Source organism: Lepidochelys olivacea (genome assembly GCF_965140295.1).
Source record: "Lepidochelys olivacea isolate rLepOli2 genome assembly, chromosome: 2".
NCBI classification, from domain to species: domain Eukaryota; kingdom Metazoa; phylum Chordata; order Testudines; family Cheloniidae; genus Lepidochelys; species Lepidochelys olivacea.
The window spans coordinates 255234209-255257838 of NC_140412.1; the positions used below are offsets into that span (position 1 = coordinate 255234209).

General features: G+C 44.0%; 2 protein-coding genes across 7 annotated transcripts in view; one reads left to right on the plus strand and one right to left on the minus strand.

Moving 5' to 3' along the window:
* The window catches only part of KMT2C (lysine methyltransferase 2C), a gene marked incomplete at its 5' end in the record, with an annotated part of 338124 nt that extends 333834 nt beyond the window's left edge, over positions 1 to 4290 (plus strand). The window contains 4 exons of the mRNA XM_084618362.1: positions 996 to 1112; positions 2076 to 2149; positions 2579 to 2687; positions 3256 to 4290. Of these exons, the coding sequence (XP_084474488.1) occupies positions 996 to 1112; positions 2076 to 2149; positions 2579 to 2687; positions 3256 to 3348 (393 nt within the window). The 3' untranslated portion in view covers positions 3349 to 4290. The remainder of the gene's footprint in view (positions 1 to 995; positions 1113 to 2075; positions 2150 to 2578; positions 2688 to 3255) is intronic.
* GALNT11 (polypeptide N-acetylgalactosaminyltransferase 11) overlaps positions 2187 to 23630 on the minus strand; it is a 104398-nt gene continuing 82954 nt past the window's right edge. For 4 of the 6 annotated variants that reach the window (XM_084618365.1, XM_084618364.1, XM_084618367.1 and 1 more), the window contains exons 11-12: positions 20026 to 20163; positions 2187 to 2364 (exon numbers count right to left, since the gene is read on the minus strand). In XM_084618365.1, coding sequence (XP_084474491.1) covers positions 2209 to 2364; positions 20026 to 20163 — 294 coding nt within the window. In that variant the 3' untranslated portion in view covers positions 2187 to 2208. Of the gene's footprint in view, positions 2365 to 17789; positions 18443 to 20025; positions 20164 to 23630 lie in introns of those variants that run through there. The other 2 variants (XM_084618363.1, XM_084618368.1) reach the window with 2 other exon arrangements.

The following is a 23630-nucleotide window of genomic DNA, read 5'->3' on the forward strand; positions in this document are numbered from 1 at the left end:
AGTTGTGTTGTTTTACTGGTTAGGTCCTTTTAACTTTTTTCTCAAAAACAAAATGCAGTTTAGTGAAAAAACTAAAATATACAGAATCTTTTTTACCAGCAGCAGTGGGAGGATCATCTGCATATCTAGTGGCTAATTTTAGACCAAGCTAGCTCATTTAAAAATGGAGAACAGAAATAATGCGAGTCCAGGATGTTGAGTAAAATACTTTGTCATGTTAATACAATTAAATAGTCAATTTATTGACTTCTGCAAACCTCCCAGATGTTCAGCTCCACTGAACATGTTGCCAAATCTGTATAACATGCCTTGTATATATTTGCTGTATATTTTAGGTTGGACTGTGGAAGATTATTTAAATGGATAAAACACCATAGCACACATTTAAATTATTTGGTGCTAGAAAGTACTCTTTATTGTTCAAGGAATTCACAATCTCTGCATAAGTCAAATAACTCTAGAGTAAGAAGCCTACTAGCTCAATTGGCTGCAAGATAAATAATTGCAAAGCATTTTCTCTTATTTTAAAAAAACTAAGAAATTAAATGCAGAAAACTGATTTTGCATCATTAAAGCTGTGTAGTTAAAATCACAACAAATCAGGAGATGAAGTGAAGAAATCACAGAATGTAATTGCTCAGATAGTTCTCTGTTTTAAACTTTAAAAGTATATATTAATTCAGCCATGTTGCTCATATACTCTGCTTTTCCTGTTTTCTGGGTGAATATGTCACTTAATATATCACTGTTTATATTTCCAATTGTATATGTTAAACATATTGAATGTGTATATATGCTGGAGCTAAGGTCGCTGTTTGCATTTGCTGACTTTTTGTGTTTTTTCAACCATGTCACTTTTTATCTTTCATTATGTATCATTTCTGTATGTGTAGATATAGATTTTCTCCAAGCATGGCTTGGGGGCACACCAAAGGAATCAAATGTAAATGTGCATTGATTCTCCAGTTCTAAATCACACAGTATTCCCTTTGTAGGGCCTGGGCTTATATGCTGCTAGAGACATTGAAAAGCACACCATGATCATTGAATATATTGGAACTATCATCCGTAATGAGGTAGCAAACAGGAAGGAGAAGCTTTATGAATCTCAGGTATTGTATATTATTATTATTATTTACTTACTGTTCCATTCCGTTCCTTTTCTTTCCTTTCCTTTAAGTATTCATGCAACAGAATGAGATGAGTTGCCAGCATTTTAAGACTTCCAGTCTGAGGAAGCTGAGTCGAAGTGCTCTTGTGAATGAATGTTTGAATTCTGGGAGGCAGTGTTGTGTCTAGTGATTGTAGCAGGGGATTGGGAATTGGGTCTCCTGAATTCATAGATTCCAAGGCCAGAGGGACAATTGTGATCTTCCAGCCTGACTTCCTGTATAACACAGACCATAAGAACTAGCAGAAGACCGTTTCAATCCATTGACCTCTCAGTTATAGACTCGGCACACTTTTGCTGGGCCACTCTGCTTTTGATTCTGTTCATCACTCTGCCACAGACTTACTGCATGACCTTGAGATGTTAATATTACCTTAGACCTTTACAGTGCCTTTCATTCCAGGATCTCAGAGTGCTTACCAAATATATTAAACCTCACAAACGCCAGTGAGTCAGGTAATGTACCAATCTTACAGTTGTACAAGCACAGAGAGGTCAGAACCTGCATTTTTAGGGACCACCTTTTAAGTAAGGCTTGACCTCTTTGTGCAATGCCGGGATGTTGTGAGGGACCATTCATTGGTAAAGCACTTTGAGACCTTACATGAAAGGTGCTATACAAATCGTATTAGCATATTATTTGAGGGGGATATTAAAATCACAGGAGGTTGCCTCTCGTGTTTATGGCCCATCCATTCCTCATAGGTAGTGGAATAAATGATAGTGTCCCACTTTCACACAGTAAGTGCAATATATGAATCAGTACTTCCTTAGTGAGCCAATGGGCCACGTCTAATTGTGAATCCAGAAAAGTACTTGGAGATGGTCCATGTTGCTGCTTTGTTTTAATCACAATTTTTTTTTTGTAAAATCTATAGTTCCTTTTCTCCCTACTCTCTTTCAGAATCGTGGAGTGTACATGTTCCGCATTGACAATGATCATGTCATTGATGCTACATTGACAGGAGGTCCTGCAAGGTGGGTGGCTCTCCAGAGAGCTGTGATCTCATGTTTGGAAATTAGCCATGTTCCCTTGGCTAGCTGTTGGGGAGGGATTCCATTTTGTGCTTTTTTTCAATGGCCTTATTCTTTAAGCTGGTGCATTCAGTCTTCACACTAAGCCACTGAAGCAATGCCATCTTTCTCATTAACTCTTCATAGCCCTGATTAACTGTGCCATGGCAGACATACAGCTGTAGAAAAAGAAATGTAATTTTTTTAACTTTTGACTTTTTTTTTTTTTTTTTTTTACATTTTTCTAGGTAAAGAAACAAGTACAGGGTAATGTAATTTTAGCTGGAAAAATCCGCTCACACTGAAGCTAAAGTCACTCTATAGTTTAGTTTAGATTCGTGTCCAATTACATAGCCTAAAAAAATACATTTTGCAAATCTTTTATTTTTGTAGGTATATTAACCATTCATGTGCACCGAACTGCGTGGCTGAGGTGGTGACTTTTGAGAGAGGACACAAGATTATCATCAGCTCCAACCGGAGAATCCAGAAAGGGGAGGAGGTAGACCTTACTCATTTGCTTTTATTTTGTTGTTCCCTTGAGTTTTATTATTTTCCCTAAATGACTATGTAAGTTGTACTGTCATTAGCACAGGAAACTTGCTTACTCGGACTTGGGACAGATCCTGGTGCCCAACGTTTCCCATCCCCTTCCTCAGTATAAACAATTAAAGTTCCCAAAAGTATATAATGTACTGACTAGTGTAATGTATAGTATAGAACAGGGGCTCTCAAACCTCATTGCACCACGACCCCCTTCTGACAACAAAAATTACTACACAGCCGCGGGAGAGGGGACAGAAGCCTGAGCCTGCCCAAGCCCGGCTGCCCTGGGGCGGGGAGGAAAGCCCAAGCCCTGCTGCCCTCGGGCTTCTGCCCTGGAAGGTGGGCTTGGGCTTCAGCCCTGGACCCCAGCATGTCTAAGCCAGCCCTGGCAACCCCATTAAAATGGGGTCCCGACCCACACTTTGAGAACCGCTGGTATAGAATGATAGATACAAGCAAAGATATAGTGAAGAATACAGACCAGACATTTCATAACCACGCTCTTAACATTTGTTTTCTTCCAGCTTTGCTATGACTATAAGTTTGATTTTGAAGATGACCAGCACAAGATCCCATGTCACTGTGGAGCTGTAAACTGCCGAAAATGGATGAACTAGAATGCATTCCTTGCTGTCTTTGAGGGTTGCTTGTCCCTAAGAAGAAGTGACTTACATTTTGATTTTGTCGACAGAAAATTCTTACCTTCCTGGGAAGGGGGGGAAATAAAATCACTTCTGGGAGTTTCAATTTCTATTCAAGTGTAAAACAAGCACCAGAAGCAAGTCGGCAAAATCTGAAGCTGTCTAACTTCCCAGATGCCTGGAGGTTAAACTGAATTACAGAATGGTCCAGCACTTTTGTTTTTTGAGCTCACTACGGAGAAACTGTTTAATTTGGGCAAAGAACCGATGGCTGACCTGCTGGAGGGCAGGTGGGCATATATGAATGTAAGACTGAAATCACCAGCGAAAGGGAGAAGTCCAAAGTGCTGGCCACAGCCTTATTTGATAAAGGGGCAGGCCCTCTAATTAAAGAAAATTTTTAAATAAAAGTAGACACCACTGAACAAGGAATGTACTGAAACGACTTCCTTAGGGATAGAGCTAAGGGAAAAATAACTTGCACTAAAATACATTTAAAATACTTGATTCCATGAGTCAGTTTATTGTAGTTTTTGATTTCTGTAAAATAAGAGAAACTTTTTGTATTTATTATTGAATAAGTGAATGAAGCTATTTTTAAAAAAAAAAAGTTAGAAGAAAGCCAAGCTGCTGCTGTTACCCGCAGAACTAACAAACCCTGTTACTTTGTACAAAAGTGTAAATATTTTGAGAAAAAAATACAGTATAAAAAAATAGTTATTGACCAAATGCTACCAGACTCTGCAGCAGTTCGGGTGCTTATTATAAAATGTCAATAGGGATGTTACAATATGATCTCATATGTTACTAACCATGCCATTACAATTATTATGGAATAACCAAAATCTCAATTTAAAGAGAGGATTTTTTTTTAAATGTTTAATGCTGGCTCAACTGTGGTCTATTAGTCTTTTTTTTTTTTTTTTTTTTTTTTAAGTAATCTTTAAGCCTGGTAGAAGGCATGTATATTACAACTAGACTTTTATAGACGCTTGGGTAAGTTAGACTGATTTATTTTATTTGTATTATATTGTTGCATCCCTATTTCTTAAGTCAGGTTTTTTTGTGCTTACAATTTGTGATAACTGTGAATAACTGCTAAAACCACCCAAAATAGAGGCTGAACGTGGTTTTTCCTTCAGAAAAAGTAGTCACGATTAGGTGACTGTTCAGCTTACACTAAATCATGTAAACAGAATAGGATCATGTAGTGGGAGCTTAAGTCCAATATGATAGATAGCCTTCTTTAAAAGAAAAAACAAGGAAAAAAATTAGATGTAATTGTGCTTGCAGCTGCAGGACTCTGGCAATAAGGTTTTGGAAAATGTAATTTAAAAATGTGTTTGTATGGATTGTTTTTGTTTACATTTCTTTAAAAAAATAAACACTGTTTTGTGTTTGCTTGTAGAAACTTAATCAGCATTTTGAACCAGGTTAGCTTTTTATTTTGTACTTAAAATTCTGGTACTGACACTTCACAGGTTTAAATATAAAAAAAATGAAGTTTTTTTGTGTGCACAATTAAAGTGGACTGTAAACTGTTGGTATATTCAGTAATACAGTTCTGAACTTGTAATGTATATGGCATGATGTATTTTTATCTTACAGAATAAATCAATTGTATATATTTTTCTCTTGATAAATAGCTGTATGAAATTGTTTCTTGAATATTTTTCTTCTCTTGTACAATATTCCAACATCCTACCAGTATTTGTCCTACAGTTTTTTCTGTTCTGTATAATAGTATCTAATGTTGGCAAAAAAAAAAAAGGAAAAAAAAAAAGAAAAAAATTTTGAAGTATACAGAGTGTTATGGGTTTTGGAATTTGTGAAAACAGATTTAGAAGATCAGCATTTACAAATAAAAATATTTTACATCTATAAATGATGCCTCCGCATTTTCATTTTGGAGTGTCTGTTTTCTGTTTGTTCCAGTGTAACCTCATCTGTTGCTACCACTGAGCACCACCACTCTTAGCGGGCACAGATCCAGCATCCCTCTAAGCCCAGCTGCATCCTGAATTATCTACTACAAAGCCATGCACGGCATCCACAACACCCTCCAGGTCTGGGCCCTTGAAGTTAGGGGTCCTAAGCTTCAGCTCATGGGGCAAAGTATTGCCTCCACCAGAAGCAGAGTCTGCAGGAGGTGCCAAGAGAAGAGCCCGCCATCCTCCACCTAGTCCCCTACTGCCCAGCTGCTTCACATCAAGGCCTCCAGCATCTCTTCACCTTCATTTTACACAAAGAACGGGTCTCCAGGGCCCAAGATTGATTTATCAAGAAGCAGAAGCAAAAAGAATGGGGAAAAGCCTTCCAATGCACCTCGTCTTTCTCAGTGATACAATGGGGTTTCCCCCATGCACCCAGACTTACTGGACGTCAGAGAACTATTGTTCCACCCACATTGTGTCATCAGCATTTGGGGTGAGCCCGAGGCCTGGTGGGCGCATGGCAACCAATCAGCCTAGGCTTTCCACCTGGTTCTGGTGAAATGTCCGTGTTGTAGGGCCCGGGGACTTGAGCTGCAGTGCCAGCCGCTTCTGCCTGCTGTCTTGACATGTGGCAGCTGCCTCTCTTCTGTTCAGCAGAACTCCAAAGGGATGTCTGGTAACTGCTGAAAAGCAGCAGAAGAGGCCCTTTCTGTTGCAGTTTCTCTCAGCACTAATGGTTTAATGCCCCACACCTCTGGAATTCGGAGGAATCCAAGAGGTGCTGTAGGCAGCTTTTACAAGAGCCTCAGGAGGCGAGGTATGCCCTGCTGCTACAAACACCAACCCTCTCTCTCCTAGGGCATGGTGTCGAGGCAGGTGTGTAGGGCCTCAAATCCCACCCAAAACCTCAACCGTGAGAGCCTTGCCCAGGAGCATGAGGATTCCCGTGCAGATGAGAACCCCTCACAGCCTGTTCAGGAGCAGGTCTTGCAAACTCCAGAGACTCCAGGTCCCAGAAAGGTAAAATCAATTGTCCCCTTCACAAAGCAGCATTTTGTACTGTTAATGAGCAAGCAGTGTAAAAATCAGAGTTTAAGTCCCTTTGTCCTTCCCACCTTGGTGGAGTGGTACTGGGACTTTTCTCCTCACAGAGTCTCTCTCACAGTGTTCCAGCTCCCTGCTCTTTCCCCAGCCTTCAGCTTAGCTGGGTGTGCAGAGAAGCTTGCCACGACTGCAAGGGTCGCTCTCAGGCCGCAGAGTAATGGGCATTGTGCCTGTCTGGCTTTCAGCCCACGGACCTCAGGAAAGGGAGCTCCAATTTCAGGCTGTAGGGAAATGGGAATTGTTTTTATCTGGTTTTCTGCCTATTAATCTTAGCTGTGCCAGGGAAAGGGGCTCAGAGACTGATGAGTGGGAAAGGGGTTTTCTCTCCCCTCCCCACACCTCCAGGTAGGCTGGCTCCACTTCAAAGCGCAAGGAGCACTTCGGGCAGTCTGGGACCAGAACAGAGGCAGACGAAGACTCCATTTCTCACACAGGTGCACATCGTGGGATTATAGGGAGGTAAGTTCAGAATGATTCAGAATGATTCCTGATTTTCTGAGTAAAGCCCGAAGTGGTACAAGGGCCCTCCTAAATTACTGACATGGGTGTAGGGTGACCAGATGTCCCAATATTTAACTTTGTCCCACATCCTGACCGATGTACGATCGGGACACTATTTGTCCGGATATTGTAGGGTTGCTTGCCAGGCGTCCGGTTGGTGCAGGGCTGGCAGACTCCCTATCCGGCTCCACGCAGCTTCCCGGAAGTGGCGCCAGTTCCCTCTGGGTCCTACGTGCAGAGACCGCCTGGGGGTGGCCTCCACCACGAGCGCCTGCTCTGCAGTTCCCGTTGGCCGGGAACCATGGCCAGTGGGAGCTGCAGGGGCAGCGCCTGTGGGCAAGGCGGAGTGCACAGCAGCCTGGCTATGCCTCCGCCTAGGACCCAGAGGGAGGTGTCGCCACTTCCGGGCAGATGCCTGAAGTAAGCCCTGCCTGGAGCCCATACCCTCTCCTGAACCCCAGCCCTGAGCCCCCTCCAGCACCTAAACTCTCTCCCGGAGTCAGTATCCCGAACCTCCTCCCACGCCCCCAGCCCCGAGACCCCCTTGCGGCAGGAGCCAGGGCCATGCGCCCCTGGCTTGTGCACTCCCCAACCAACCCGCGGCTTGTGGTGGAGGCCGGAGCCGGGGCCGTGCATTCCCTGACCTGTGGCTTCCTAGGACTGTGCACCTTCCTCCCCCATGACTCCGGTGGCGACTGTGAGCCTGTGGCTGCCCCTCCCCCACGTGTCCCAATATTTTATTCTTGTGATCTGTTCACCCTACCTGGGTGCTAGCCATCCAGGGCTTGGGGTGGGGGGGTGGGGAGGCAGGCATTCTTTCAGACTTCCAGGGACATCTAGCAGGCTAGTCCCACAATCAAGGTATTTGTACCAGTGCCTCTCCTTGACTGAGGGGTCCACAGACACATGCTGGTACTGCAAACACACCACCACTGATAAAATGTTATATAAAAACATAAAGGAATTTATTAAGTTTTGGGAACCTCAGGCTGGTGCAACTGTGGCTCCCCAGTGGGAGACATACAAAGGGCCTTCCTTTCAGAAGATCCCATAGTCCATATAATAGTGAGGACACGCTACACACAAATTTTAAAGTTTCAACTGTAGCCACTTAGCCCTGGTCTACACTAGGACTTTAGGTCGAATTTAGCAGCGTTAAATTGATGTAAACCTGCACCCGTCCACACGATGAAGCCCTTTATTTCGACTTAAAGGGCTCTTAAAATTGATTTCCTTACTCCACCCCTGACAAGTGGATTAGCGCTTAAATTGGCCTTGCCGGCTCCAATCTGGGGTACTGTGGACACAATTCAATGGTATTGGCCTCTGGGAGCTATCCCAGAGTGCTCCATTGTAACTGCTCTGGACAGCACTCTCAACTAAGATGCACGATTGTTTGCCGTTGCTCTGACGCAGGGAGGGGCGACTGAAGACATGGCTTACAGGGTTGGCTTCAGGGAGCTAAAATCAACAAAGGGGGTGGCTTTACATCAAGGAGTATTTCAGGCAGGACTTCACGGAGGGTTCCAATAAGAAATGGTGCACCTAAGTTATTGTTCTTATTGGAACAAGGAGGTTAGCCTGGCCTCTGATTGATACATGGCTAGATTTACCTCGCTGCACCTTCTCTGTGAGTGACTACAGTGTGACCTAGAGGAATGAGTCCCCTAGACAGGGGAGGGGGGGAAGCAAATGAGTACAAAACAAATCTGGTCTGTTTCTTGTTTTGATCCACTCCATCTATCTTTTACATCTTTGACTGGCAGCAGACGGTGCAGAAGGACTGCATGCCATCCACATCTCATGGCTGCCTGGCAGAAGATGGTACAGTACGACTGCTAGCAATCCGTATCGCCTGTCTGCTCACCATAAGATGGTTCAATAGGACTGACTGCAGGACTAAAGAGAATGACCTGGTCAAGTCACTCCAAATTTAGTCCCTGCGCCCATGTCTGCCCAGGCGCTCCCAGCCGACGTGGCCAGGAGCACCTCGGACATGACGATGACGGCTACCAGTCATACTGTACCGTCTGCTGCCAGAAGGCAATGGATTGCTGCTACTGTGTAGCAATGCCGTACCGCGTCTGCCAGCACCCAGGAGACATACACTGACGGTTACCTGAGCGGGCTCCATGCTTGCCGTGGTATGGCGTCTGCACAGGTAACTCAGGAAAAAAGGCGCGAAACAATTGTCTGCCCTTGCTTTCACGGAGGGAGGGAGGGAACGGGGGCCTGACGATATGTACCCAGAACCACCCGCGACAATGTTTTAGCCCCATCAGGCATTGGGATCTCAACCCAGAATTCCAATGGCCAGAGGAGACTGCGGGAACTGTGGGATAGCTATCCACAGTGCAACGCTCCGGAAGTCGACTCTAGCCTCGGTACTGTGGAAGCACTCCGCCGAGTTAATGCACTTAGAGCATTTTCTGTGGGGACACACACACTCGAATATATAAAACCGATTTCTAAAAAACTGACTTCTATAAGTTCAACCTTATTCCGTAGTGTAGACATACCCCTAAACCAAAAAATTTTCCTACACCTAATCAGGAAAACCATCTAAATAGCAAGCAAATGGCTCATTGCAGGGCGGGGAGCATACCTGGAAGGCAAATTTCCAAAAGCTCACAGAGTACACATCATTTTGGTTCACTTTGACTGTTCTGTCAGAACACAGATATAGACATGGCCACTCAGGTTCAGACCAGTATCATGTCTATGTTCAGACCAGTATCATGTCTAGTATCATGTCTATGACAGTAATCAGTAACAGCTGCTTCAGAACATGGTGCAAGAAACCATGTACTGGGCAGTTATGGTACTCACAGGGAATGTTTCCCTCTATTCCCTGTTAGAGGTTTGATTATAATTGAAACATGAGCGTTTACATCCCTTCCAAAACCAGGGAGTAACGAGTTCAAAGCTTCTCTGAGACAATGGAAATAATGTTCTGGGCAGAGAAAAATCTGTGACCTTTCAAGACAGTTTACATAAGGATGAATAACAGAGACTTGGTGGGATAACTCACATGACTAGAGTACTGTCATGGATGGATATAAACTGTTCAGGAAGGACAGGCAGGGCAGAAAAGGTGGGGGAGTTGCACTGTATGTAAGGGAGCAGTATGACTGCTCAGAGCTCAAGTATGAAACTGCAGAAAAACCTGAGTGTCTCTGAATTAAGTTTAGAAGTGTGAGCAACAAGGGTGATGTCGTGGTGGGAGTCTGCTATAGACCACCGGACCAGGGGGATGAAGTGGACGAGGCTTTCTTCCGGCAACTCATGGAAATTACTAAATCGCAGGCCCTGGTTCTCATGGGAGACTTCAATCACCCTGATATCTGCTGGGAGAGCAATATAGCGGTGCACAGACAATCCAAGAAGTTCTTGGAAAGGGTAGGGGACAATTTCCTGGTGCAAGTGCTGGAGGAACCAACTAGGGGCAGAGCTCTTCTTGACCTGCTGTTCACAAACCGGGAAGAATTAGTAGGGGAAGCTAAAGTGGATGGGAACCTGGGAGGCAGTGACCATGAGATGGTTGAGTTCAGGATCCTGACACAGGGAAGAAAGAAGAGCAGCAGAATACGGACCCTGGACTTCAGAAAAGCAGACTTTGACAACCTCAGGGAACTGATGGGCAGGATCCCCTGGGAGAATAACATGAAGGGGAAAGGAGTCCAGGAGAGTTGGCTGTATTTTAAAGAATCCTTATTGAGGTTACAGGGACAAACCATCCCGATGTGTAGAAAGAATAGTAAATATGGCAGGCGACCAGCTTAGCTTAACAGTGATATCCGTGCTGATCTTGAACACAAAAAAGAAGCTTACAAGAAGTGGAAGATTGGACAAATGACCAGGGAAGAGTATAAAAATATTGCTCGGGGATGCAGGAAGGCCAAATCACACCTGGAGTTGCAGCTAGCAAGAGATGTTACGAGTAACAAGAAGGGTTTCTTCAGGTATGTTAGCAACAAGAAGAAAGTCAAGGAAAGTCAAGGCCCCTTACTGAATGATGGAGGCAACCTAGTGACAGAGGATGTGGAAAAAGCTAATGTACTCAATGCTTTTTATGCCTCTGTCTTCACGAACAAGGTCAGCTCTCAGACTACTGCACTGGGCAGCACAGCATGGGGAGGAGGTGACCAGCCCTCTGTGGAGAAAGAAGTGGTTCGAGACTATTTAGAAAAGCTGGACGAGCACAAGTCCATGGGGCAGGATGCGCTGCATCCGAGAGTGCTAAAGGAGTTGGCGGATGTGATTGCAGAGCCATTGGCCATTATCTTTGAAAACTCATGGCGATCGGGAAAAGTCCCGGACGACTGGAAAAAGGCTAACGTAGTGCCCATCTTTAAAAAAGGGAAGAAGGAGGATCCTGGGAACTACAGGCCAGTCAGCCTCACCTCAGTCCCTGGAAAAATCATGGGAGCAGGTCCTCAAGGAATCAATTCTGAAGCACTTAGAGGAGAGGAAAGTGATCAGGAACAGTCAGCATGGATTCACCAAGGGCAAGTCATGCCTGACAAATCTAATTGCCTTCTATGACGAGATAACTGGCTCTGTGGATGAGGGGAAAGCGGTGGACATGTTGTTCCTTGACTTTAGCAAAGCTTTTTGACACTGTCTCCCACAGTATTCTTGCCAGCAAGTTAAAGAAGTATGGGCTGGATGAATGGACTATAAGATGGATAGAAAATTGGCTAGATTGTCAGGCTCAATGGATAGTGATCAATGGCTCCATGTCTAGTTGGCAGCCGGTATCAAGTGGAGTGCCCCAAGGGTCGGTCCTGGGGCCGGTTTTGTTCAATATCTTCCTTAATGATCTGGAGGATGGTGTGGATTGCACCCTCAGTAAGTTTGCAGATGACACTAAACTGGGAGGAGAGGTAGATACGCTGGAGGGTAGGGATAGGATACAGAGGGACCTAGACAAATTAGAGGATTGGGCCAAAAGAAATCTGATGAGGTTCAACAAGGACAAGTGCAGAGTCCTGCACTTAGGACAGAAGAACCCCATGCACCGCTACAGACTAGGGACCAAATGGCTCGGCAGCAGTTCTGCAGAAAAGGACCTAGGGTTTACAGTGGACGAGAAGCTGGATATGAGTCAACAGTGTGCCATTGTTGCCAAGAAAGCCAATAGCGTTTTGGGATGTATACGTAGAGGCATTGCCAGCAGATCGAGGGACGTGATCGTTCCCCTCTATTCAACATTGGTGAGGCCTCATCTGGAGTACTGTGTCCAGTTTTGGGCCCCACACTACAAGAAGGATGTGGAAAAATTGGAAAGTGTCCAGCGGAGGGCAACAAAAATGATTAGGGGACTGGAACACATGAGTTATGAGGAGAGGCTGAGGGAACTGGGATTGTTTGAAGAGAAGTGTAGTTCAGCAGGGATTCTTCATTAGCCTCACTAATGCTTTTTGATATCCAGAAAAAACTCAACCAGGAAATTTCATTTATTGATCTGGTCAAGCTATATTTTGATGAGAGGGGAAACAGAAAGGTCTTTGGGACAGGAACTGTCTCTGTACAGTGGCCAGCACAGTGGGGCCCTGGCCTCTAGATGCTACTGTGATACAAATAATAGTGACCATAACATTCTGGTGATCTTGGCTACCCTAGAGTTTCTGGAGTATGGTTGATTGGAGCCCTACAAATAAGCACCATAGAGCAGCAGGTAACAGTCTTCATAGCATTCTTTTAGCAGGCACATCAGACTCCCCATTTGAGCATCATCAGGTGTCAAGATTAATCAGAAAGACAAAGAAACCTCTGGCTGGCCTTTTTAGGTGTCATCGCCTCCAAAGTCAGGGTTCAGCATTAGTTTCTCTATCTATACAAAAATGAGACTAATTTTGTTGTGAGAAAAGGTTATTCTTGTAGTTCCTTTCAGTTCAAAACAATGATTTTGTTCTAATCTGCAATACCCCTTTGGAAGCTATGGCATAAAAGGGCATTCCTAGAACACTACTGATATATTTCATGCACTACAGAGTACATTTGCCACTTGTACCCCGCTAATCTCATTCTATCCATAATGCCAAGGCCATAGGGCCTCAAAGAAGCTGCAGGCAAAATGTTAAAAAAATTCTGCACCAATTGGCATGCTAGGCATCTGGAAAACTATTTGCGAAGAAGTCAATGCTCCCTACAAGGTTCCTAGTGGCATTGTAAGGGAAAAGTGTATGAGCCTCATAGACTTTCAGGCCAGACGGGACCATCATAATTATCTAGTCTGACCTCCTGCAACATTGCAGCCACAGAACCTCACCCACCAACTCCTGTCACAGACCCATAACATCTGGCTGAGTTACTGAAGTTCGCAAATCATGATCTGAGAAACATGTGCAAAGTAGGTTTCTGTTCCTCCACAGAGACATCCATGGGTAGGAAGGTGCTACTGGGTTGGTTCCCAAACAATTCCTTAGATCACAAAGCTCTTGGTCTATACAGGTTAGGTGGTGGGGGATGGTGAGATGGGGTCTATTTTTTTCCTGTCTACTCTGATAATAATTAAATCTCTGCTTATCCTTTCCCTCCCTACTTCTGTGATTTGCTGCTTGCTACTTCCCATCAGTGATGAATGAGGAGAGACGTTGTGCAGCAGAATGAGATGGTTCTTACCTGACAATTTTCTTTTTGTGAGCAGCTTCTCTCCTTATTTAACCCAGCCTGGTAACTGGAACACAATTTGTAACCAATTGAAATGTTTCCTTAAAGGGAGAGTTGGACAAATAATTACTATAACATTATGTACATATGATATCAAATTGTTGTCTTACTGATATTAATCGGTTGCTGGAGTATTTCCACAGCTTTGAAAGAACTCTTCTGGTTGCCTGAGCTGAAGGGTGGGACTTAGCCCTGGACTCTACAGCACCAACACTGGACTGCTTCCAAATTCCACAGATGGGGGCCAATAGTGATGAATGACGAGAAAAGTTGTTAACAGAAAATTATCAGGTAAGAAATTTCTCATTCCTTATGCAACAGCGGTCATGCTTTGAGGAAAGAGTTGGGTCTGTGAAGGCCACACAAGGAGGCTGGAACTTGGGAGGCAATGAAATAAAGGAAGTGCGGGATGGAGCTGGAGGAGAAAGGGGGAGAAGCATATTTCAAGGAAGGGAAGAAGCTGCCCTCATCGGGCCACCTTTCTTAACCCCTCAAGGCAGCATGAGGTCAAACAGAGAGAGTGAGCAGGCTGAAGAGAAGACTGAGGATCCCCTGTTCCTTTTTCTCCCTGTGTGAGCAACATTCCCCATGCCAAGCACAAGGACAGGAAGGAAGATGATGTCCCTCCACTGAGATGCTTGCCATCCAAATGGAAGAGGAAGACATGATGTAAAACTTGAAGGAAAAAGCAACAGGGAGAGAGAACTAGGCCTACACAAGAATGGCATGACATACTCCAAAGGAATAAGAGGGAACAGAGCAAAACATGCAAGAGGGACCCACAATCTTCTGATCCTGAGGCAAGGGAGTTACCAGCTGAGCAAGGCTGACATTAGTTGGAAAATGTTTTGTGGCACACCTGGAAGCTAGGCATAACTAGGGACAGCCAGCAAACCTGACAGCTGAATAACCCCTATCTTTAAGCACCTCTGAGGTATGGATAAACAGGTATTTTCAGTGCTTATGGGATCAAGACTTAGCATTGTTTAAAAGTCCCTCAATAATGGTGATATAACTCTAAAGCCTGGATTCTCTCCTAGAGTCTTCTGCTTTAGCAGAGCAGATGTGGAGAAGAGTCTCCATTTGGGAAAGCGATGAGAGCTGTGGTTCTCTGCCTGCTAACCATCCATTGTATGGCAGTTAGCACACAAGAAGCCAGTTGTGCCACAATCAGCTTAACTGGGGAGACTAGCGTTGTGTTGTGCAGCTCAAGTTAGAGGAAGGGGAAGCAGCTGAAGGATGATGCAATTGAGGGAAGTTAGCTGGGAAGAGAGACAGAAAAGATGGTCGTGTGGAATCACAAAATGGACTTGGAGTTAGGAGAGCTGGATTTAATTCCCAACTTTGCCACAGATTCCTTACATGTCCTTGCACACTAACCTCTCTGCCTCAGTTCCTCATCTGTAAAATGGGGTTAATGCTTCCTTTTCCCACCTCTTCATCTGTCTGGTCTGTTTAGATTGTAAGCTCTTTGGGATAGGGACTCTCTCATTGCGTGTTTGCACATCTGGGCCGATTTCAGTTGGAGACTCTAGACAAAGAAGAGGGGAAATGAGTGTCTTGGAAGGAGAAAAATGGAATCCTCTCTACATGGCTAAAACTGACATTGTAACAGGCACTAACCGCTGTAGCGCTGACTGAGCTCAGAACAGGCAACAACCACGTTTAAAGAGGATGAACCCCTGGGGAGGCAAAGAGGAAAAGACTAACTTTTCCTTTTAACCGTTGCAGTATGGGGCACTGATTTTCCAGCCAAGCTTCCTGCATGCAGCCATCAGGTATGTTTGAGACCCTCCAGGTTTAACTGGAGAATCCGATGAGCTCAGCCAGAAAAAGAACACCTAGGGTGTGGGGGTGTCAAACGATTAAAAAAATCAGTCACAATTAATCACCGTTTTCATTGCACTGTTAAACAATTATAAGAATAGCTATTTACATTTATTATAAATATTTTAGATGTTTTTCTACATTTTCAAAATATATTTATTTCAATTACAACGCAGAATACAAAATTCACAGTGCTCACTTTTATATCACTATTTTTATTGCAAATATTTGCCCCTTAAAAAAAGATAAAAGTGCAATTTACACATCGAAGTATGAAGGGACACATGAACGTACAGCATATTTGGCATGTAAATACCTTGCAATGCCGGCTACAACAGTGCCATGCAAATGCCTGTTCTCACTTTTAGGTAACTAAGAAGTGGGCAGCATTATCTCCTGCAAATGTAAACAAACTTGTTTGTCTGAGCGATTGGCTGAACAAGAAGTAGGACTGAGTGGACTTTTAGGATCTAAAGTTTTTGAGTGCAGTTATGTTAAAAAAAAAATTCTGCATTTGTAAATTGCACTTTCATGATAAAGAGATTGCACTACAGTACTTGTATGAGGTGAATTGAAAAATACTATCTCTTTTGTTTCTTTTTTATAGTGCGAATATTTGTAATAAAAAATAAGATAAAGTGAGCACTGTAGACTTTGTATTCTGTGTTGTAATTGAAATCAATATATTTGAAAATGTAGAAAAACATCCAAAAATATGTACAATAAATTTTAATTGGTATTTCATTATTTAAAAGTGCAATTAAAACTGCAATTAATCACAATTAATTTTTTTTTTGAGTTAATCACTTGAGTTCACTGCAATTAATTGAAAGCCCTAGTAGTCACATGCTGCTCCTCACCTCTCTGGGATTTTGTGAATTACAAAATTAGGGCCAGTTCCTGAGAGATGCTGAGCACTTGCAATGCCTGTAACTTCAGTGGGAGCTGCTGGTGCTGTGCATCTCCCAAGCATTGACTTTCACCCCATTGGCTTTGTGTGGCATTTCTTCCTCCTCAGCGCTGCAAGTGCCAATTAACTCCACTTCATATATGTCCTAGTATCAATAGGTTCTTGTAGTGCTAACATTAGTTTAATTTAACCCCTTCGTTTCTGCATTTTCTTCCAGACACGAAAGGGTGGGAAGAGACTGTTGTGGTGGGGGGAAAGAGGCACTTGGACGGCATGATATGAAACCTGTACAGAAGTGCTTGAACAAAGGGTCGAGAGCTTGTGGAAGGATGGAGAAGGCTACTGGCCAGCTGGCATAGTTTCAGCAACAGTGCCAACTCCCAACTGGTGCGAGAAGAGGTGGTGGGAACATGGAGAGGAGAAGAGGGCAGAAGGAGGAACTGCAGAGGAGGAAGAAAATCCCTACCCTTCTCAATGAGTCCCTGTAGGTCATCCAAACTAAGAGGTTAATGTCAACAGCTTTAAAAGGCCCAAGAATTATGGCAGTGAGTGAATGAGACTAGCAGGAGGAAAGGAGACTAGAAAGAACCTGATTTTTTCCATATGTATTTTGACAGGTTTCAGAGTAACAGCTGTGTTAGTCTGTATTGGCAAAAGGAAAAGGAGCACTTGTGGCACTTTAGAGACTAACCAATTTATTTGAGCATAAGCTGTCGTGAGCTACAGCTCACTTCATTGGATGCATATGTATTTTGGTTACTTCTGATGGACAAGAGTTGGGAAAATGGATCAGGAGGGAGAAACTTTCCCAAATGATTTCAGGGAATACCAAGCTACTGCCAAGCGTTTACGCAGGCACCTTTCTCTCATGTGCAGGTGAAGTGCTAGTCTGCTACCAAACATCACCCCTGCCTAGGCTTCACAGGGCATGTCTGAGGACCCACAGGCACTACTGACCAAAATCTCAAGAGCGCATGGGGCACCCATCTCCTGATGTGCCATAGGGATGCTATTCTTAGAAGAATGCAACTTTTTTTCCCATCTTCTTCTTCTAAAATGTGAGGTGCATTACTCCCAGAATTCCACACCAATAACTGCAGCTAAAGACCAAACTGTAGGACACTAAAATGTCTTCATAAGCATCTTTACAAAAAAAAAGTCTGTTTAAACACACTTCAAACAAATATATCCAAATTATCAGACCCACATTGGCTTGCACTGGTCTCTTGCATGCTGTACTTCTGAATCTAAAGGCAACAGACCAAACAACCATAATGATTAAAAAAAAAACATTAATACTTTATTTTAAATGCAGATACCATCATGAGTCATCAAAATAAAATTTGTAATAGTAACTTTGTTTTAAATACTGTATGACAAATGGCTGCTGAAAATTTGACTATGTGAAATGGGTTAAAATTGTAAATTAACCAAACTAAAATTAAATATTACAAATGACAATTTTCAGAAAGAGAAGAGGAAATTAAAATATTTTCCAGATGAGCTAAAATAATTCAGCCATTAAAATAGACTAAAAATGTAAATTAGCATGATGCTGCCCATGAAACAGTCAGGAAAGAGAACTTCCTTCCTTTCTGTCTTTTGTCATTTAAAAAGGTCCACTGAGTTAAAATATTACCACAAAATTCAAATTATACTGTTCTGATTATTTCCTCTTATTTAAACAATAACGATTCATTAATCCAGGATAAGCCAAGGAAATGCTGATAAATTGCACTTCTCCAGGTGTCAATATTGTGCAGTTAGGCTGCTGTCACTACTCCTGCATTTGAATGATCCCATCCTCTCCTTCCAAACACACAGGTGGTCATGGCAGAATATTTAAATAACAGAATCCTTAAAACAGTCCATGTCAGGGACAGCAGCTAAGGGCTCCTTCCATGCCCTCCAGAAGGACTTAGAAACCAATGGCCAAGGAGGAGTCAGATCTCTGCTAATTGCCTCTCTGTGCTGCCTTCTCTCAGATTCAGCTTTCCAGATGCCATTGCTGAGGAAGGGAGCCATCACAAATAGCCATGGTTACATATCCTTTGTGGCTAAGTGGATCAACAACCTTCATGCACTGCCCCACTGAGACCTGGTAGAGTCGATTGTTCTTCTGGAGATAAAATAAAAGAGGAAATACAAAAAAAATTGGCTTTGCTTCATCCTTAAACTGAAAATGAGTGCCAAAGTCAGTGGCCCATTCACTAAATGCACTAAAGCAATGCACATTTCAGATGGTCTTCACTTCGACCCAGTCTACTCTACACCTATAACCAAGGCAATACACCTGTCCCCGACCCAATGAGTTAAAAGTTGTAGAGTATATCCCAATAACTAGGTGTAAACCCTGGAGAGAAGATTTTAGCCCAGTTACAGGGACCTAGTCAGGTTATATCTATACTATGGTTTGTAAAAATGTTGGACAACGCATGGAATGGGGTCTCATCATTCAGTGGACACATAACCTTACACAGTGACACAGCATTAAAGAATACCCAAATCTGGCACTCACATACCCAGGCACAACTCTCAGTGGGGTTCTGTGTGCATGCACCAGACACACCAGCATTGGCACTAATGTTCAGGAGTGAGAGGGGATGAGCTACTCACAGCTAGTAGATCCCATCACAAGGGAGAGAGTCTCCAAGCTAGTTCGCTGCCCACTGTTGTGTGAAATAGACTGTGCCAACCCCCTTTTACTTCACCTTCCAAGGCCCACGCTGACCCTTGTCTGGGGAGACCGGCTGGAGTTGGTCACCTGGAGGCCCTCTTTCCTTCTCAGAAAAGGCCCAAGCACCCCGCTATCAATCCATCAGCACGGGAGTTTACCTGCTCCCATGGGCGATGGGGAGTTCTGCTGGTGCTCTACTCCCATTGTTTTAATGCTTACATTAAAGTGACAATTTACTGCTGCCACTGGATCCAGGCTAGTCAGTGGGGAAGGCTTTGGGTTAACACTGAGGAGCAGCAGCCTTGACACAGATGTGAAAATCGACTCAGCAGCTGCTTTGTGAAGTCGACCATTTAAAAGCAACATGAGAAACAAGTGCAGGTGACAATTTTAGTTTGCCTGGTTGAACGTGTGCTTCTACTCCGTGAAGTGACTGTAAAAATAGCACCTTCTTACTCCTCGGATCTTCTCCCTGTGCATGTCCAGGGTCAGACCTGCCTATGCCATTGACAAATGTTTTTACTGTTTCTTACTCCTGTTAGTCCTGCAGAGCCAACACAGCTGAGACAGTGTGACCTGGGTTCTAGTCCTCCCTGGGCACCACAGAATTGATGACTAAATTACAGTTACACCTGTGCAGCCTCATTGATGGGAATGAATGTAATCTGGCCTGACAAACATTTATTACAGCTGATGATGTATGGAAAGGAAAAGAACTCAGCTTGATTCAGAGTCCAGATTGTGAAGCCTTATCTACATTTGAGCAACAGCCTCTAGGATATGCTGCACACAAGTTAAATTGTGACTTGCAGCCATGCAATTTACCCTATTATAGATTCATAGATATTTAGGTCAGAAGGGACCATTATGATCATCTAGTCTGACCTCCTGCACAACGGAGCACGTTTGATACAGAAACCACATTCCTGGCCTCCCATAATGCCATTTTCACAGTCACTTTCTAGGGTAGCCCTGCACCTTAAACACAGGGATGGGTATGAGAACTCCCCACGCAAACCACTCACCCCAAACGTCCACTGCTGTGACCCTCCAGATCCGTGGCATTTCATGAGACGAGGTGGATCTGATGAGCGAGTTTCTGACATGTCCAAGCAGAGAAGATTATTCAAAATCAGCTCATGGTCTTCATTATAAATCCATATCTGGAAAAGGAAATAGAAAAAGTGTTTGCATAGGATCGGTGAGGAATTCAGTGTCCTTGAATTGTTTAAATCCTCTGATTATCCATAAACCAGGGGAGATTGGAATTTTCAGAGACACTTCCTGACCCTACCTTGTATTTTCATCTTTCCTCCCGTCCTGTCTTTGTGTCCCCCTGCTGCTTGATCTCCTCTCCTAACTCCAGCTCCCTGTCTTTTCCTCAGGTCACACCTTTCTCTGTTTAACCCCTTCCTAGAAGCGTCCCCTGGGGAAGTCACATGAACTAGGGCTCTGTGTAGATTTGTCCACTGAGGACAAATCAGAGAGGCAGCTGGGCTCTGAGAATCTGCCCTTTGCCCTCTGACGCCATCTCCATGCATTTAACTTCAAGACAATGTGGTAAGATTATAGCCACTCCAGGCTCTCTGACCCATCAGGTCATGGATCCAGGAAGCAAAAATCTAAATTTTCTTAGCGGAGGAAGATACATCAGGCATAAAGGGATAGCTGGGGGATTCTGAAGCTACATGAGTCTAGAATACAGTGTGGAAGGCTGGGAAAGCAGCAGCAGGTGCCCCATTAATACTGCCTCAGTACTTAAGGACCATTTAATTTGCTGAGACTGACTAGAGCCCTGGTCCAGCCAAGGTCTTAAAGCGTATACTTAACTCTGACCAGGAGCAGCGCCATGGAAGTCCCGGGGTGGGGAATCAAATAAAGCAGCATAAAATCTGAGTGGGGTCACTAGTCCCCAGAGTGACCCTGGAGAGCCACATTAGGCCACTCATCTTTGGGTTCTGGTACATCTCCTGAGGTGCTTTCAGCACAGGCAGGAAATTGTCTCTGCTGGCAAAGAGATGTCATTCTTTCTGGGTTTCTGTGGCCCAGAGGGGCTGAGATTTAGGGATGACATCTTCGGGTGCAATTTGGGGCCCTGCTAAGCTTTCCCTTCCAGCGAGAGCAAATGCTTTTGCTTGTCCTGCTTGAGATTAGGTGTTTCCTGAGACATAGGGGATAACCACTGTAACATGCCGTAGCCCATGTAACCTCCCTATACCCACATATTCACCACTGTTATATGATTGATATGTTTTATACAAAGTATACCTTGTGAGTGATCGTTTGGAAAGTCATAATCTGCTAAGTATTACTGTCCTGCTAAAATGTGTGTATCAACTTTGTATACGGAGTTCTGAGATTTTTGCTACATGTTGTGAGTCTGGGAAATGCCCACAGCCTGGCTCCTCAGAAATAACAAAGGCCTTGCATGGCATCCCAAATGGCACGTACACAGCATGTGGGAGTAAGAAATGTACAATTCACCTGAGAGAGGCTTTGAATCTCACATAAATAGGAGACTGCTTTGTCTATGCCTTTGCAGATGGGGGGAGGGGTGTTCCTCAAGGAGAAGAGGAGGGGATAAAATACGAGACAATGGCTTCTTCATCATCGCATCACTACTGAAACAAGTTTGCTTGAAAGACTTTGAATGGGGGGGATCGGTCCCAGGCTGGGAAGGGAACTGAGTCTGTGTACTAAGAATTGTGACCTGCCTGTAACATCCAGAGGGGGGGTGAGAAAGTTGCTTGCTTCAAATTTTACTTAGCTTGGTAACGTTTAGGAATTAGATTGCGATTTTTATCATCTTATTTCTTTTTGTAACCAATTCTGACCTTTTATCACTTAAAATCTATCTTTCTACAGTTTAATAAATATGTTTTTATCTAAACCAGTGAGCATTGACTGATGTGTTTGGGGAAATCTCTGCTCAGGATAACAAGGGCAGCTTCATATTCATTTTCTTTCATAAAATGACAGACTTATGAGCTTGCACTGTCCAAAAGACACATTCTGGGGGGGTGCAAGGCAGCAGCTGGTGGGGGATTTGCAGGTGTCTCCCTGTATACAGTTCATGCTGGGCGAGCACTCAGGTAACTTTGCTGGGTGTGCTAACAGCCTGGAGGGGCTGTTTTTCACTAGCAGAGCACCGGGAGAGGTATTCTGAGTGAGAGAGTTAAAGGGGCACAGCAATTCCACAGGCTCGATTGTATCCTGGGGGAGGTCACAACCATTCGACTCAGTTTGTTTCAACTCCTACAGGCTATTGCAGTTTGTAATTATTACTGGAGCCTGTACCCTAGAGCTGGGGCACTGTGGTGCTAGGTGCTGTATAAGGGTCAGGCCCGGCCCTCAATGTTAACCGAGAGGGTGGGAGAAAGGGTGTATTATCACATCCATTTTACAGCTGGGGACATGTGGCAGAGAGACATTAAATGATGTACATGAGGCCACACACACTCTGCAGCAGCACACGGAATTGAACCCCTCGCTCCTTAATCCCAGGCCATGGCATTAACCACAGGACCACTCTTTGTCCCATGAGTTTTAGCGTCACTAACCGCTACATACAATCAGTTGTTACAGAGCTTCAGCTACTTTTCCGGTTTCCCAAGGTATAGCGTGTAGAGATTTTCCCCCCCTCTCCCCCCGCTCACTCTTTTGCAGCCACAGTATGAGGAGTAGCTCTTCACCCCTGGCCCACGCAGCATGGTGATACTTCAATAGGATTCTCATGCTCCTCTGGCTTGCATGTCTTTTAATAAAGCATGCAGCTTCATGCCCCTGTGTTTCAGAATGGTTGTGCATTTCATTCCACTGCACAAGCCGGCCAGTACTGGCCACAGCTACTTCATCTTTTATATTACAGCTCTAAACTCAGTGGTAGCAGAGCCCATTCACGTGAGATGGGACTTTCCTGCTTCCTCGCTGGGAATTGTTGGCTAGTGATTATGAAGCATGACTACTGAACTTTTCATTTGTTTGGCTGTTAATTCTGCCCAGAGATTGAACCATTATTCAGAATACCCCATTCCTGGGAAGGCTGACTTGGTATGTGTGACAGCCCTATAGGCTTCAAAGCCAGAAGGATCCACTATGCCCATCTAGTCTGAGCTGCTGTATAACATAGCGTACAGGACTTTGCTGAATTAATTCCTGTTTGATCTGGTGCAAAGCTTTAGAAAATAGCCAAGCCGGATTCAAAATTTCTAAGTGATGGGTGTGATACTGGCAGGCCAGATGCTAGCACTTGCCCCAGCTGCAAGTGTAAGCTAAGCCCTAACAAACTCAGAGCTGGAGACCAGACCCATCTGTTAGTTGTGCGCAAAATAGCATCAGTCTCCTAAGAAAGTATTTAGACTCTATGACATGCATGTGAGTTGCTGCATGCATTACTCTCACTTGCACTGGCTTTATGTCATGCTACAAGAAAATATGAAAGGTTTGCTTTATAACTTTGAAAATGTTTGCTGTGAATTCAGGCATGGGAATCATTCCCCCCCACCCCAATCCAGAAGGCCTAAAAAAATCATCTGGGCCATCAAGCAATATAAAGTATTGGTTAATGGCCCTATTGCATCTGCGACATGCTTTGTACAAGAAAACTCATCCTGTAGACTTGGAAGCTGAA